General features: G+C 35.1%; 1 protein-coding gene across 2 annotated transcripts in view; it reads left to right on the forward strand.

Moving 5' to 3' along the window:
- Nucleotides 1–16,071, forward strand: part of PLOD2 (procollagen-lysine,2-oxoglutarate 5-dioxygenase 2) — a 100,813-nt gene that overhangs the window by 44,596 nt on the left and 40,146 nt on the right. For both annotated transcript variants that reach the window (XM_019438871.2, XM_019438854.2), the window contains exons 3-4: nt 1,112–1,248; nt 13,473–13,636. In XM_019438871.2, the coding sequence (XP_019294416.1) occupies nt 1,112–1,248; nt 13,473–13,636 (301 nt within the window). The remainder of the gene's footprint in view (nt 1–1,111; nt 1,249–13,472; nt 13,637–16,071) is intronic.

The following is a 16,071-nucleotide window of genomic DNA, read 5'->3' on the forward strand; positions in this document are numbered from 1 at the left end:
AGAGAAAGACAAATACCATATGATCTCACTCGTATGTAGAATTTAAAAAACAAAACAAATAAAGGAAAAATAAAAATGAGAGAAAGACAAACCAAGAAATAGACTCTTAAGTATAGAGAACAAACTGATGGTTACCAGAGGGGAGGTGAGTGAGGGGTGGGGGAAATAGGGGATAGAGATTAAAGTGTACCCTTATCATGGGGAAAATAAATAAAATAGTACATAAATAAAGAAATAAAGTTCATTTTGTCTATTACCTATCTTGATATAAAAAATTATTCTCTAAATTTATTTTACCCTTTCTCTTGTGTTTAATTTCATTCTCCCTTAATTTCACAAATCTCCTAGTAAGATCATTATCTTGGGAACATCAGAATTTGTGATGGAATTAAAATTCAGGGTGTGTGTGTGGCGGAGGGGAACCTATACTTGCTGCTCCCTCACAGCCAGGTGTGGTTCCGTGTACTTACAATATGGGAGACAGCTGCTGAGGCTGAGGCAGACGGTGAGGAGAACAGCTACAAGTTTAGCTCTGGTTAATTGTGCTTAGGCAATTCCTTGCATTAATGAATTGTTATTAAGTTTTTGAGGGCAATGTAAATTTGAACTTTATAAAGTAAAGAAGGTGACATCTGACCTGATGCCCTCTGTGTTTCCTTGAACAGCTGATTTGCTTCAGTAGGAAAATCACTTAAAAGTCCTGTCCAAAACCCTTCTGGACTTGGCTTTGGTGTTCATCGTACAGATTTCCTGTCAGATTGAAAAGCATTATGGGAAGTTTCTGTATTTTCTTGTTCACTTTAGTCTGAACAAGTAGAAATAAGATATGAGAAATATTTTCTGTGCTCCTTACCCCCTTGACCTCCTTGGATTAGATTCTACTTTTGAAATGGTAAAATCAGGAATGACATTTTATGGGGTGGATAACATTGAAGAATCAAGACCTGAACTAGGCATCAAGTGTTTTTTCTCTGTAGCATCATGATTTAGTGATTTAGTGAAATGTTTGAAGAGTGGATACTGTGTAATATTGTACAAGTTGCTGATGACTTCTGTGATACTGCTATAACTTGAGTTTTGCTCAGTGACAAAATGTTGATTTCATTTATAGGTCCTTGGTCAAGGAGAAGAGTGGAGAGGTGGTGCTGGAATTAATAGTATTGGAGGGGGCCAAAAAGTGAGATTAGTGAAAGAAGTCATGGAACATTATGCTAATCAAGAGGATTTGGTTGTTTTGTTTACTGAATGGTAAGAGAAATAACTTACGAATTTTTAAGTCTACATTAAATTATTATTAAAAAGTTGAAATTCATATTTGCAGATTATTTTTATTTTATTCACAAGGAATCATTAACTTAAAAAGTAGATTTTACTCATAATTAGAAAACCATCATCTAACATAGTTGTGTAATGCATCAAATCTAATGACTTACCATAAGCAACAATGAGAAAATACAGCATGAGCTAGCATTTTTGTGAAATCCGTGTTTTAATCCTGACTTGAGATGGAAGAAAGATCATGTTGAGGTTTTCTGTCGAGGAAAATAACTCAGTGGGTCCTGGCTGACCAGGAGGAAACGGATCATGAAAAGTTATAAGTGAGAAATAATAAAGTCTATTTTTAAGGAAGAAAAGTCTTTTCAGTGTGTATCTTTTTGTATACTGTTTTATTTTCCTTCTCCTTGATTTGGAATGCCCACTGTCCTCTTTTACCTTCTTTCTGCATGTTTTTATAATGTCAAATTGTCATGAGTCATTAGTGTTTGCTACTTTCTTTCTTCCATTTTCTTCTCCTTTTTATTTTTATGTTTTGGTCATTAATTGCTTATTTCAAATCCCCATGCATTTTCTCCTCTAACTTAGGAAAGCTTATTTGAATCTCTTCCTCAGTTTGAAAATCCCAAACCATTACTACTGCAGATAAAAGTAAGAGTAATGTATTTCATACAAATATGTATATAAGAAAGGCATAAATTTTGAAATGAAAATAGACATAATAAAGTCCCGCTGCCATCAACCATTAAAAGTTTTGAGAAGGTCTACATTATCCTTTTTTTTTTTTTTTTAAAGTTTCTTTATTTCTGAGAGAGAGAGAGAGTGAGAGAGAACGAGCTAGTATGAGCGGGGGAGGAATAGAGAGAGGGAGACACAGAATCCAAAGCAGGCTCCAGGCTCCGAGCTGTCAACACAGACCCAGATTTGGGGCTCGAACTCATGAACCGAGAGATCATGATCTGAGCCAAAGTCAGACGCTTAACTGACTGAGCCACCCAAGTGCCCCATAGAATTTCCTTAATATCTTGGAGGAAAAAAAATAAAGTTCTGCTTATAGCTAACCTCTTCTTACAACACGAGATGTAGGGTAGCTGGTGTCAGTTTAAGTACTGGGAATTTTTATACAGAATCTATTATTATATATATATTTACCTTTGGAAAAGAGTAGAAAGCTCACAATAACTGTTTAGATTAAATATTGAGTATGTTTTGGTTTAAAAGTATGGCGGAGGAGCGCCTGGGTGGCTCAGTTGGTTAAGCGTACAACTTCGGCTCCGGTCCTTATCTCTCGGTTTGCTAGTTTGAGCCCCGCATTGGGCTCTGTGCTGACAGCTCAGAGCCTGGAGCCTGCCTCAGATTCTGTTTGTCTCCTTCTCTCTCTGCCCCTCCCCTACTGATGCTCTCTCTCCATCTCTCAAAAATGAATAAACATTTAAAAATTAAAAAAAAAACAAACTTAAAATACGGTGGACTTCAAATAGCCAATTTGGTCAGCTTGAACTTGCCACATGTACGTTTTGATTTTCATTTCGAGGCAAATTCTCCTTGTACAAGTTACCACATATGAGCCAGTAATGGTTTTAGGTTCTTAAGCCTCCTTTTGTGTTTTCGGAAGAACCTCTTTCCTTCTACCTTTACCCTCCTGTCCCACTCCACCTCCCCCATCCCCCAATCCAGGACTTAGCCTTGGGAAAAATTGGTTTAATAAGGTGCCAGTTTGTTTTTCTTAAGGAAAGGGATACTTCGAGATATCTGAAAGCTGCCTGCAGTTGCATTTATTTATTTAGATGATATTTTAAGACCCAGCATGACAAAAAGACAACAGTAACATTTTAAATGGAAGACTTGTGTGTCAGGCACTGTTAGTGTTTGGGATATATCAGTGAACCAAACAGACAAAATTTCTGACACTTGCCTCTGTGAAAACAGCCAGGGAACTGAAAATATGCAGACCCAACTCAGCCAAGCCACTGTCTGAGAAGGATCGGTAACATGTTCTCTATCTTGACCCAGCATGTCTGTTCTGCTGGAAGAGCCTAGGGATCATGAGAAAGTAACTGAGGTAAAGAGGGATGGGCAGGTGCTGCCACGTTAGAGCTTTTTTCTCCTCTTATTTATTTGCTTAAACAGCACCCTTTAAAAAAAGTGTCATGTACAGAGTGATGAATATAGTTGAAAATTATGCATAATCTAAGGTCTGAGAGAAATGGATAAGGCTATTTTTAAATTACTTGAACTAGGATACCCGTTCTGTAACAAAACTGCTAATCTCCTAATTAAGTTTACCTTTGGTCAAAGGTAGAATTCAGAAAGGTAGAATTATTAATTTTTTTATAAATCAAATTCCTGTTTCTTGTGTGGTTTTCTTTTCTTTTAAATATTTTTTTATTAGAGAGCAATAGCGGGGGGAGGGGCCGAGAGAGAGGGAGAGAATCTTAAGCAGGCTTCACGCTCTGCACCTAGCCTGACGCAGGGCTCCATCCCATAATCCTGGGATCCTGACCTGAGCCGAAATCAAGTCAGACACTTAACCACGTGAGCCATTCAGGTGCCCCTTAGGTGGTTTCCTTAGGACAACTCAACTGTAATTCATTTTATGGAAGCATAGGTCACCACTGTATGAAAACATACAAACATTTATGTACTTAATGGTTTGTATAGTTTGGATAGGCTTTGTCAAAAAAACCTCTCTCGAGGTATAAATTGTATACCATTACATACACTCATTTTAAGTGTAAAACTCAATGATTTTTAGTCATCTTAGAGTTGTGCAATTATCATCACTTCTCAATTTTAGAGCATTTCTAACACCTCCAAATAATCCCTTGTGTTTGTTTAGACACGCTCTTGTGAATTAATTTGGGAACAATTTTATAACACTGCCTCCATGGGAATATGTATTCTAAACTGACTTTTGGATGAAAATTTAAAATTAGAGACAAGATGTTTATAAATGTACTATATAGAGTAAGATTTATCATATTTAATTTAGATAAAAACAAGTATTTGGCAAGGGTTTGCGTTCTTAAAATGAAAATTGAAGCTATCCATATGAGAAAGTACCATAAACTTTTTTTCAAGTTATTTGATGCTGGAGTGTGTGTGTGTGTGTGTGTGTGTGTGTGTGTGTGTGTTAATATAAATTAGATGGTTTGTAAAGCTGACCATCTCTCTTTGATTAGATGAATTTATTTAATATAATTGTAATGGATAATTCCAATCATAATGAATTTGATGACTTTTAATGGATGGAGTGCAATGAGTTCTTTTGGACTAGGCTCATGAAGATTTTGAGGACAAATAGTGTAACTTGATAGCTGCACATTCCCGTATGGAGAAAAATTATTCCATAAAGATTTTATAATTCACCTTAATCAAAGTAACTGAGCACTTTGAGTTTTAATACAAGGTACATTGCATTACTTTTAGAATTACCTTGTAAATTATATATTTCTTTTACTTCAGTCACATTGAAGACAGATGGTCAGGCCTAATTATTATTATATTGTAGGTAGTATTTTTTTTAAATAATATGTAGGCCAGTAAGTAACAAAAAGTGTTTTATTGTGAGTGATACAAATTGAATATCCCCACAAGTTTGCTCTGTACTAGATATAATAAAATATAAACCAGCCAGAGTCCAGACCCCAGAATACGCATGTGGTGGAATTCTATTTTGGGTGTCAGTATCTAATAAAACTTTAGTTATTTGTTTTATTTTTTTCTTATACATTTGAGAACATTCTTTAGAAGAAAAGTTGTTAGAAATAAAGGTGATGTAATTATTTTGTTTTGAATTTGGACTGAGCATAAATTTCTGTTTTTTGGTGATGAATATAATGCCATTAATCAGAATGCTGATGGGCTACATTTTGAAAGACTCCTAATATATGAAATATTTAAAAGACATATTCAGGGGTGGTTATTGGCCTCACCAAAAGGAATATTTCCTCTATTAAAATAACTACCCAAGGATTTGGGTATATAGAAACTGCTTGGTTCATTAAAGTATTTGTTTAAAGATGATTAACTAAATGATTTTGAGGTAAGATAAAGGAATTGACTTTGCAGTTTATAAGCTCTTACTCACTAAAGATTGCAGTAAGGAAGATTGAATTTAAAAAACTAGAATGGTGGTTACTGTTATAATGCAAAAGTTGATATAGAATTAAAATGAATATAAAGTAAAGCCTCTGGCCTGGGAAATTGATCCAGGATAAAGGGCACTGGCTGAAAATCCAGGAATAATCTTAGTCACAAATTCTTTTCTGTTAACATATATGCCTTACCCCTTGTATATTGCTAGCTTCCATGTACCTTGCATGTTGAATTGTAATTGTCCTTATTTCCAGACAGTGAGGCTGAGGGCTGTACCTGATTTAAATATTGTCTGGGTAAACAGCAAGTTATCGATAAATATTCGGTAACAGGAACTGGCATTAAAAGAGCAAGAAACAGATCTTAGAAGAAATATGGTAGATACTTTGAAACTGCTTTTAAAGATAGATTTTCTTCATTCGTTTGGAGATACTGAAACGATTGGCGAAGGCCAAGAAGTGTCCAAATTTTCTAGATCTCAAAGGTTGCAATTATTTAAAAAAAAAATGAATTTTGATTGTCAGAAGCCATGAAAATAATGATGTTCTTGTTGCTGATCTTTCCCATGTAAGCTAATGTTTGTTTCTTTGGCTCCTAATTAAATATTATTTTGCTGAAAAAGTAAGATAAGTGGACAGATTTTTTTACTTTGTATTTAGTACACGTGTCTTGAGTACAAACTATGATCTAGGCATTAAAGTTAACACTGCAAAAAAAAGAGAGAAACACAGATCCCATGCTCAAAGAATTCTCATATTATGCTAATTCTGCAAACAAAACTGAACAAATCTAATTTGGAAGAAATAATATGATTTCAGAAAAACTTGCATGTTGACATAATCTTTTTAGAATCATTTACTTTTAGAAAATTGTCAAAGATTATGTTTTATTATATCATTCTGCTAATTGTTTATAAAATTATTTTATATAAGTCATATAAGTCATAAGTATCATTATGTGTATTAATTCTACAGATGACCAGATCCTATCTTATTTTATTCTATGAAATAAATATTTTATACTTTTCATAGCTCGTTACATACCCAGTATGTATAAAATGCCTGCATTTTATATTGTCTTACATAGTTTATTCAGAAGATAGAAAAAAAATTTTCTGAAAGCAAAGCTTTTCAAGTATGATGGCTATAATTTTAACCAACTACGGCAGATTTATTTGATGGACTCCTCCTTCCTGTCAGCGATGACAATTTAATTGTGCAGACATAAAGAACCTAGTTATTAGCGATGGACAACATTTCATTATATTAGTATGAAGGAAAGCCAAAATACATCAGAGTTCTTAGTTTGAGTACTGCTTTTTTCTTTTTTCCTTTTTTGAAGGAAAGATTAAAATCATTAGCTGTCATGTAAATATATTGCACGGTCTTCTGGCTTACCCAGAATAGCCTGAAATATGTTTAGGAATTATGTAGGAAATGAGTGACTTTTGTTTTTTTCAGATTGTTCACATGTTCTTGTTAATTTGTACTGAGTATATTAATTGGTGTGTTGGAATGAGGAAGAAATAAATTGTACACAAAAGAAGCATTGGATGTTTATATATATGTATATATCATCTGTCTCTCGATTGATATGTATAATCTTGTATGCACTAACTTGCCTGACTATATGTGTTTGTATATATAATATATAATATATAATGCATATGTATAATTTTTCCCCGAACCAGATTGCCTGCTCCTTGAAGTTTGTTCTTTTGAGTAAACATGTATCTGTTATGTGCAAAATACAGTGCTGGTCGTGTGGTTGGAACTGGAGTTGGGGCGGGGGGGCGGCAAGTGCTGAGTGGGACAGAGATCTTGTCCCCTGGATATATTTTTCTATCCATACATAGCTCTGTATATGTTGTATCTGGCATGCTGGAGCTGCATAATAAATGTTGGCGATTTTTAAGTCTTTTTCCCCCTCATTGATTTAGTGAATACTTGCTGTGTACTAAGTACGTGTCAGATTTGAAAGTTCTAACGTTACAGAGATAAACTTAAGCATTATTTAAAAGTAGAAGGAAAATTGTCATTTACTTAATCATCTTTTAACTACTGATTTTAGCAATAAGGAGACTGACCCAGAAAAGCGAGTGGCGGTGCCTCGAGCTATGGCAGCTTGAGCTACTTTGACGTCTTGCCACCATTCCTACCTTGGCTGCCTTCTCTGTTAGGTGTTACTCCTAGCCGTTCTCAGAAAACAGTCTGGAGAAAATGACTCTCTAGCTAAGCAGTGTCCTGACTGACTCCTGCCTCTACCCAGCCTCAGTAGGAATACTGTACAGGAAATGAAAGTAGATACCATTTGAAGGAAAATGCTCCCAGAATTATTTGTTTTTTAAAAGAGTACCTGCTTTTTAAGAAGAGCTAATTCCTACCCTTTCCTTCAAAATTCCTATTGTAAAATGTATTTATCATTTTATACTATGATTTTATTGTAATTTATTTTGCAAGTTCAACAGGGTTGACATTGTTAAAAATATTCATTCATTCATTCATTCATTCATTCATTCATTCTTTTTAAATAGGCTCCATACCCAATGTGGGATTTGAACTCATGAATGAACCTGAGATCAGGAGTCATAAGCTGTACCAACTGAGCCAGCCAGACATCTCCTGGTTGACATTTTAACTTTTTTTTGTGAGGGGAGAGAGAGAGAAGGAGTGATCTCGTAGCATCAGTTTGCAGTATTATCTATGAAAATACAGATAGGTATTTAAGATGAGGACATGATTAAAGACAGAAGTACCAGGTGCGTTGCTCCTTGTGTGCTTTGGTTTCATTAGACTAGCTGGTAAGAGATTGAATGCTTATAACTTTTGGCTTAAGTGTAGGTCCATGATGATGAAGAAAGTGTACTCGGGAGGAACAAATAAAATTAGGAAACACTTGTATTGCTTTCTTTTCTGGCTACCCAGTAGCTTTTGCTTCTTACTAAGACTTGGGATGACTCATTCATTCATGTGTTTATTCATTTGTTCAACAAATATTTATTGACTGTCTCCCAGATACAAAGCTAGAGGAATACACAGGTGAATAACGATGCGGATCTGGCATATGAAGAAAGAACAGGCAGTCTAGTATAAGATAGGCAGTCCCAGTGTGAAGAGCAAGAAATAAAATGTTTCATGAAATGAGAAGGGAAAAGATCTGTCGGAACTAGAAGGAAGGAAAGGGTCTCTTCTATTTAGGTGAATCAAATAGAAGTTTTTAAAGGAGGGGAGATTTGAAATGGGAATGGTTTGGACCCGATTGGGAGAAGATGTGCTAAGCAGATGGAAACATCTTGAGAAAATACGCGAATGACAGATCAAATAGTTCAGTTTGGTTTCGGAACAGGTTACTTAATGGAAAGTTATTGTGATGCTGATTCTTTTAGACTTTACTCTGTAGGCCAGGTGCTGGTAAGCCAGGGGCCAGACCACTGCTTGTTTTTATAAATAGTTTTATTGGAACACAGCTATGGTCATTGTTTCTGGCTGCTTTTGCACTACAACAGCAGAATCGAGTCCTTGCCATGGAGACCATATTGCCCTCAAAGCCAAAATTATTTTCTGTAAAAGGCTAGATAGTAAATATTTGCAGAGTCCTGCTTTAGACCTAGTTGTGAACTACTGATCCAGCCTGGGGACTAGCACAGAATGATTTTCAGGAGAGTTTGTCCGTGAGTCCTTATCAGAAGTGAGGAGATAGGTAACGCAGAGGCTTGTAGGGTTTTGGAATTAATCTAGTCCAGTGTCTTCTAGAAAGGGTGGAGAAGATTTGAATGCTAAATAGATTAAATAGATGGAGTCAATAGGATTTGGTGAAATATTTGATTTGAGAGGGCACAGAAAGGGAGGAGGTAAGGCTGGATGAAAGATTTTCAGCTTGGGCGACTGTGTGGTTGATGGTGCCACAGAAACAGGGAACGCAGAAGGGCAAACACTTGTAAAAGTTTGAATGACCTGTTAGAGATAGAATGCTGACATGTCTGTTAGAGAACTCAGTATGACCACATAAGGTGGGACCTTATGGTTTTTGCAGGACCCAGGAATATTTACCACAGTTAACTATGGAAAATTTTATTTTATTTTTCGTATTTAAATGGACCAAATTCCTGTGAGAATTATTTTTATGACCGTTGTGCATTTTAAAAATTTTGATTATTTGGGTTGTTGTGGCCAACGTAATTTTAAGTAGAAAAACTTTCTTGCCGTTTGAAAAGTTTTAAATCAATTCAGAGAACTGTTCGAAAATCCTTAAACATGGAAATAACAATGCCACTAAAATAAAATGGGAAAGTTTTAGCTACCTAAATTTTTATTCAGAGTTAAATTCTCACTTCAATTGTGTGAACATAATCTTTGCCTTTACATTTTGCTTTAAAATAATTATTTTTGGGGGGTGCCCGGGTGGCTCAGTCAGTTGTGTCCAACTCTTTTTGGTTTCAGCTCAGGTCATGATCTCATGGTTCGTGAGTTTGAGCCTTGCATCGGTCTCTGTGCTGCCGTTGTGGAACTTGCTTGGGATTCTCTCTCCCTCTCTCTGCCCCTCCCCGACTCAGGCTGTGTCTGTCTCTCTCAAAATAAATAAATAAGCTGAAAATAATTATTTTGTGTTATAAAGGTAATGCTTGCTTATCAACTACTAAATCATAAAAGTAGAAGTTGCTACAACTCCCTTTCAAGCTACTGGATTCTGCTAATAGTTTCAGATAGATGGGGTAGATACTATAGTCTTCACTAGGTTTATAAAGACAGAAAATATTCACTTTCCAAATGTGCATTTCTACCTCTGAAGATGTGATGCTACCTCCAAAATTTCTGAATCCGTTGGCCCAAGTCTCCCAATCATGTGATTCTCTGACATAATAATCCCTTTTTTCCATCTCTAGGCAATGTGTTGGGAGTCTTCTGCAACTTGAAGGGCAGTCTGTGTCTCAGAAGGTTTGATTTATTTGTCTTGCCTCTCATGGCTGAATTACCCATGACACTGGTCTTCTTTCCTACTTCAGGAAAGTAAGATAGGATTCGTGGTCAAATCTAAAGTGGTCATGCTGAGGAACTAAGTTGTACTTATTTATAAGAAAAAGAGGAAATAGATGTATTTTTATAAATATTATTTTGTACAGTTAGATTAATTCAGCTTTTTCAATCAACAGGCAGGGAGAAGATAGTTTTAGGTTTTAGTCAGAACACATGTATTCTGATTTAAAATTTATCTTAGCATATGTGTATATAAAAATAAAATTATTATAAACTACAGATTGGTGTGAACTTAAAAGTGAGTTTTCCTCCTGCCTCTCCCGTTATTACAGTCCCTTTCATCTAGTAACAATAATGTTAATTTTTAACTTTATTGAGTGCTTATAACATGCCATGAGTTGTTCTTTTTTATTCAGTAACTTGATGAGATAGGTATTGCCCTCCTCCCCCATTTTATACATAAAGAAATTAAAGCATTAAGAATTTAAGTAGCTTGTCTAAGGTTACTCAGCACATGGCAGAGCTGAAATTAGACACACAGCTAGAAGACTTCAAACTGTATGCTCTGAGTCCCTTCATGATTATGTTATTAATAGTATTAGCAGAAGCTTGCCTATTGATTCTGGAAGAAAGAAGAAGCCATGTATGGAAAGGTATAGATATAGATAAGTTTTAATTTTGAGATGATATTTTCTGTAACAAATAAAAACAAATCATAAAATTTAAATTTTCTAGAACAATATAAAAATGAAAAGAAGTAGTCTGCGTCTCTGATCCCAACCTTATGTTCTCTTTCTAAAAAACTTGGCTAAAAAACTTCACTAAAAAACTTACTAAGTGTAGTTGCACATTAGTAACATTTTAACTCTCGTGTGTTTTGTTTAGTTTTGTTTAAGACTCAGAAGTGTACTATATGGTGAGGGTTTGTGTGTGTCGAGTACTTTTTACTTGTAAAGTGTAGTTCACCGTGAAGGGTAAAGAGAGGAAAGGAACAGAGGGAAGGCAACTTCCTTTTTAAAGTACAGGATCTGGAGATTACAGAAGCACACCACTTCCACTCACATTCTGCTGGACAGACTTAGACATGTGCCCACATCTAGCTTCAGAGTAGTCTTTAATAAGGTGACCATGTGCCCAGTTAACACAGGGGGATTCCATTATTGAAATAAAGGCTAGGGAATGTATATGAGGGTCAGTTAGCACCTCTGCCACAAGTATAAACTTACACTATTCTTGCTAAAGTAAATTTTTGTCAAGTTTATTTATTTTGAGAGAGACAGATAGAGCACAAGCGGGGGAGGGGCAGAGAGAGAGGGAGAGACAGAAAATCCCAAGCAGGCTCTGCAGTGTCAGCTCAGAGCTCAGCCCGGAGCTCAAACCCACAAACTTTGAGATCATGACCTGAGCCAAAACCAAGAGTCGGCCGCTTAACCGAGCCACCCAGGTGCCCCTCTAAAATAATTTTTAAAACTTCATGGGGTTTTTATTTTTATAGAGATGAGGAATCGTGTGGCTTGTTTTACAAAATAACTCATATATAAAAAGTTATTAAATGTTGCCTGATGCATTACTACAGCCTTGGCATATTACCAGGCTTTTTGAGAGCAAGTCTGGCTGGGAAAAGCATGTGGAATAGTCTCCTTACTCCTCCATTCAGGTATCACAGCAGTGTATCTGCACTATTGGCTGTTGGGAACGAACACTTGGTGCTGAATTCAGGAGCGTTAGTTTGTTCTTACTGTTTACCACCTGGGATATTAGGTCATTAAATTATCATCTTTGGAAACTTTTGGTCTTGAAGTACTCTGATGTGAACAAAAACGATGCAAAAGAATTTATGGTTGTAACAAGGATAAAGAATTTATTGCAGAGTGGAAGCATATCTGGTTGTGGCTCTTACACTTCATGTTTTGTTAAGTCATTGTTACTCTGTGAATGAACAATGAGCAATAATGTCCTCAGAAAACTCAATGAAACCATTGACATTATAATGTCAATTAAAAAAAAACTTTTTAAATATTTATTTATTTTGAGAGAGAGCGAGAGCGAGAGCAAGCACGTGAGTGGGGGAAGGGCAGAGAGAGACAGGGAGACACAGAATCTTAAGCAGGCTTCAGGCTCCGAGCTGTCAGCACAGAGCCCGATGCGGGGCTTGAACCCGTGAACCTTGAGATCATGAACTGAGCCAAAGTCAGATGCTTAACCAACTGAGCCACCCAGGTGCCCTATAGTGTCAATTTTTAGATAATTTTTTTCAATTTTATTGAGCTTTAAAAGAAAGATGCACAGACAAGTGCATCTTTTTAAAGCTATGCAGAGGCAGACACTCTCTCTCAAAAATAAATAAACATTAAAAAAAATTTTAAAAAAAGATGCACTTGTCTAACTTTTATTTTAGGATTTTAGGCTAAATAGTGATTTAAGTATAAATTTATAATGGTGATTTTTAGTAGTTGAACACATTTTATCAAAGATAATGAAATCTTCAGAAATGATAATGATTGGATACAAATTAAATTGAAACATTAGGCAGTTATAATGGCAGCTTCTGTCAATGACTATGTCTATATTATTGTTATATATAGTTAGTTATTGACTTTTTAAAAAACGTTTATTTTTTTATTTTGAGAGAGAGACCAAGCAGGGAAGGGTCAGAGAGAGAGGGAGACAGAGAATCCCAAGCAGGCTCTGTGCGTCAGCCCTGAATTCCCAGGGCTCGAATTCATGAACCATGATGAGATCATGACCTGAGCTGAAATCAAGAGTTGGATGCTTAACCAAATGAGCCATCCAGGCACCCCAAGTTATTGATTTTTTTAACCTTTCAATACTGATTGAACATTTTGATTTTGGGAATATGTGATTATTGAAAAAAGGTATCAAGACTGGCGCTAAAAAACATTGTCTTTATTTGGACTTCATCTGCCGATGTGATGTAAACATTAATAATTTAGTATAACCCATATAATTTAAATTGAAGGAAAATTGGAATATTCTGTGAATAGTTGGTATTAATCTTATGTTGGATTCTAAATTCTGATTTTTATTAGTGACTATTTATTGGTTTACATGCCTAAATTCTGACAAGTGTATTTTAAAATTTCTCCCCCCCCCCTCATTAAACAGCTTTGATGTCATATTTGCTGGTGGTCCAGAAGAAGTTCTGAAAAAGTTCCAAAAGTCAAACCATAAAGTGGTCTTTGCAGCCGATGGAATTCTGTGGCCAGACAAAAGACTAGCAGACAAGTATCCCGTTGTGCACTTTGGGAAACGCTACCTGAATTCGGGAGGTGGGTAAGATACTGGCAGAGAAGTTAAATGCTAGTCATAGAAAATTATAAATATTGATGAAACAACCTTTTTTTGTATAGGTAACTATAGACATGAACCATTATCTTCTTATTACTATGAAAAATTGTATCAGCTTAGAATCCATGGTGTGTTTTAGTTAACAAAATATTTTCCATGTATTATATCATATGATGCTCCTAACAGAACTAAGCCGTGTGAATGTTATTGTTTCCAGAATATAAGTGGGAAAACCTATGTTCCCCAAATTTAAGTGACTTCTCCTAGAGACATTCAGTTGTTCAAGGAAAAACAGCATGGATTCTGGTCTGATTATAGTTTCATTGACAATTTTCTGGCTATTAGATAATGGGTTTGTCTAATAAGTTCTAAGTAAGTTCCCTTACTTAGGAAAAAGTGTAAGCTGTAATCATGGAGCTATGAAATATAGGCATTACTTAATTTTATCTATGTTTTAAATATATCAGTAAGTGAATGATTTTGTCTTGAAATCACTAGTCAAAAAGGTTCAACACTGAGTGGATGTAAAGTGCTGCATTAGCTACTCCACCATGGATTAAAGGAACAAATTATCACATTTTCCCTTTCCTTTCAAAAAAAAATAATAAACTTGACTTTGGACATTATGATGACTCCAAAATGTTTTCCTTAGACTGAGATTAATATAAACATATGACCCGAAGACATAACCAAATAGGATGGGAGACATGTTAGAGAAATAAGTTCGGTGAAAGTTCCAAGCCAGGTTGGGAAAACAAATTTTTTTTGGATGATTCACATGTACAAAACTGATACTATTTAGTTTCGTTCAGGTTAAGTCCTACTTGATGTAGCAGCAGCAGCGTTTTTGGATTCTAGGCTCTGATCAAGGCATTTATGGCAACGAAACCTTTCGCAAGTAATTTACTTTCTCTGGGAGGCCTCAATTCCAGCTCTGTTTACCTGCAATGTATTTTATGCAATATATTCCCATAGTTATGCCTTGGAATTTTGTCAGCCCATATAAATATTGCACTTCTGAAACCTTAAATTCCAGTTTGCACTGCCTAGTTTCAGCTCACTTTTTCTCTCTATCTCAGTCCAACTGCAGTTCATAGTTACGGGGATTTCTTGACCATTTTATTTTTCTCCTAATCTATCTACCACCTTTGGATTTTACTTCCATAATCAAGTTACAACCTAGGTTTTCTCATGTTAGTCACTTGACCTCATTACCTTAGTAGTCTTTCCTTCTTAGATTTATAGTTTATGCACTGACAAAGCCTCTCCCTAAGATTGTTTCCCAATTTTTACTTCTTTGTCTTAACCCTCAATTATGGATTGGTGCCACTTGCACCCCCAAACTGTCAGCCTGTCAGTTGCACATGGCTGGCTTTTAACTTATCTGAAGTCCTAGATAGTCTAAAAACCACTTAGCTGAGGGACTCTGGGAGAAGTATTATTTTATATTTATTAATTTTTCTAAACATATATATAGTCAAACATCTAGATGTAGTTTATATACGAATTATGTAATGATTCACTGAGATGGCGAAATTCATCTAGATGGAGTATATGTGTTTAAGAATCTAAATTTCAGACAGATGCACAGTGCTGTGGAAGCAGCAAAAACCCAGCAAGTGAGTGCCTTTGTGAGAAAGTTTAATTAAGGAAAAGGTGTTTTTAAGTGGGAAAGAGATCAAAACATGATTCCTATGCCTTCTGTAGTCATAATTATTAAAGAGATGCTAGAAAATCTAAATATATTCAATAAAAGATTATATAATTTCATGAATGGACTATTGAGAGTTATTTAAGGGACATGAGTTTCGTTTATGATTATATCATTTAGTTTTAAAAAATTATGGAAAGAAACCATGTTTCCTTATCAGGAAGATTTCAGAATATTATAAACTTTATTGGTTTGAAATAATATGGAAATTTAATAGAAAAATATAAATCATATAAAGTATATATCACATACTATGAAAATAGATGAAATTTCTCTTCATTTTTGAATGGGATTTATAAAAAGGATAAGGAAACATAAATTTTGAAAAAGAGTAATGTAAACTATTGGAAAATGTCATATGCCATTACTTGGACATATTTTTCATTGTAGTATATTGGTAATAGGAATTAAAAAATTGACTATATTTCAGTGTTTTAAGATTTTTTTAATTTGATAAAAATAACAAATGAGGAGCAACCAGTGACTGGTTTAAGCATGTTTTCATTTTCTCTTGATTTCTCTAGATAACAGTAATTTTTCTGGACCTATTTCTTTTCATTCTTTTATTCCTATTCCTATGAGGAAATTTTAATTTTGAGGGTAAAAAATTAGGTTTTCTTTCAATTCACAAGAGTAACTTTGGTCCCTTTTTAAAAGTACTACAGGTCAATGAAACATAACAGCTTGGCTACGTTTCTGAAATTC

The sequence above is a fragment of the Panthera pardus genome, unplaced genomic scaffold (assembly GCF_024362965.1).
Source record: "Panthera pardus isolate Hobbes unplaced genomic scaffold, ASM2436296v1 HiC_scaffold_16, whole genome shotgun sequence".
Classification (NCBI taxonomy): domain Eukaryota; kingdom Metazoa; phylum Chordata; class Mammalia; order Carnivora; family Felidae; genus Panthera; species Panthera pardus.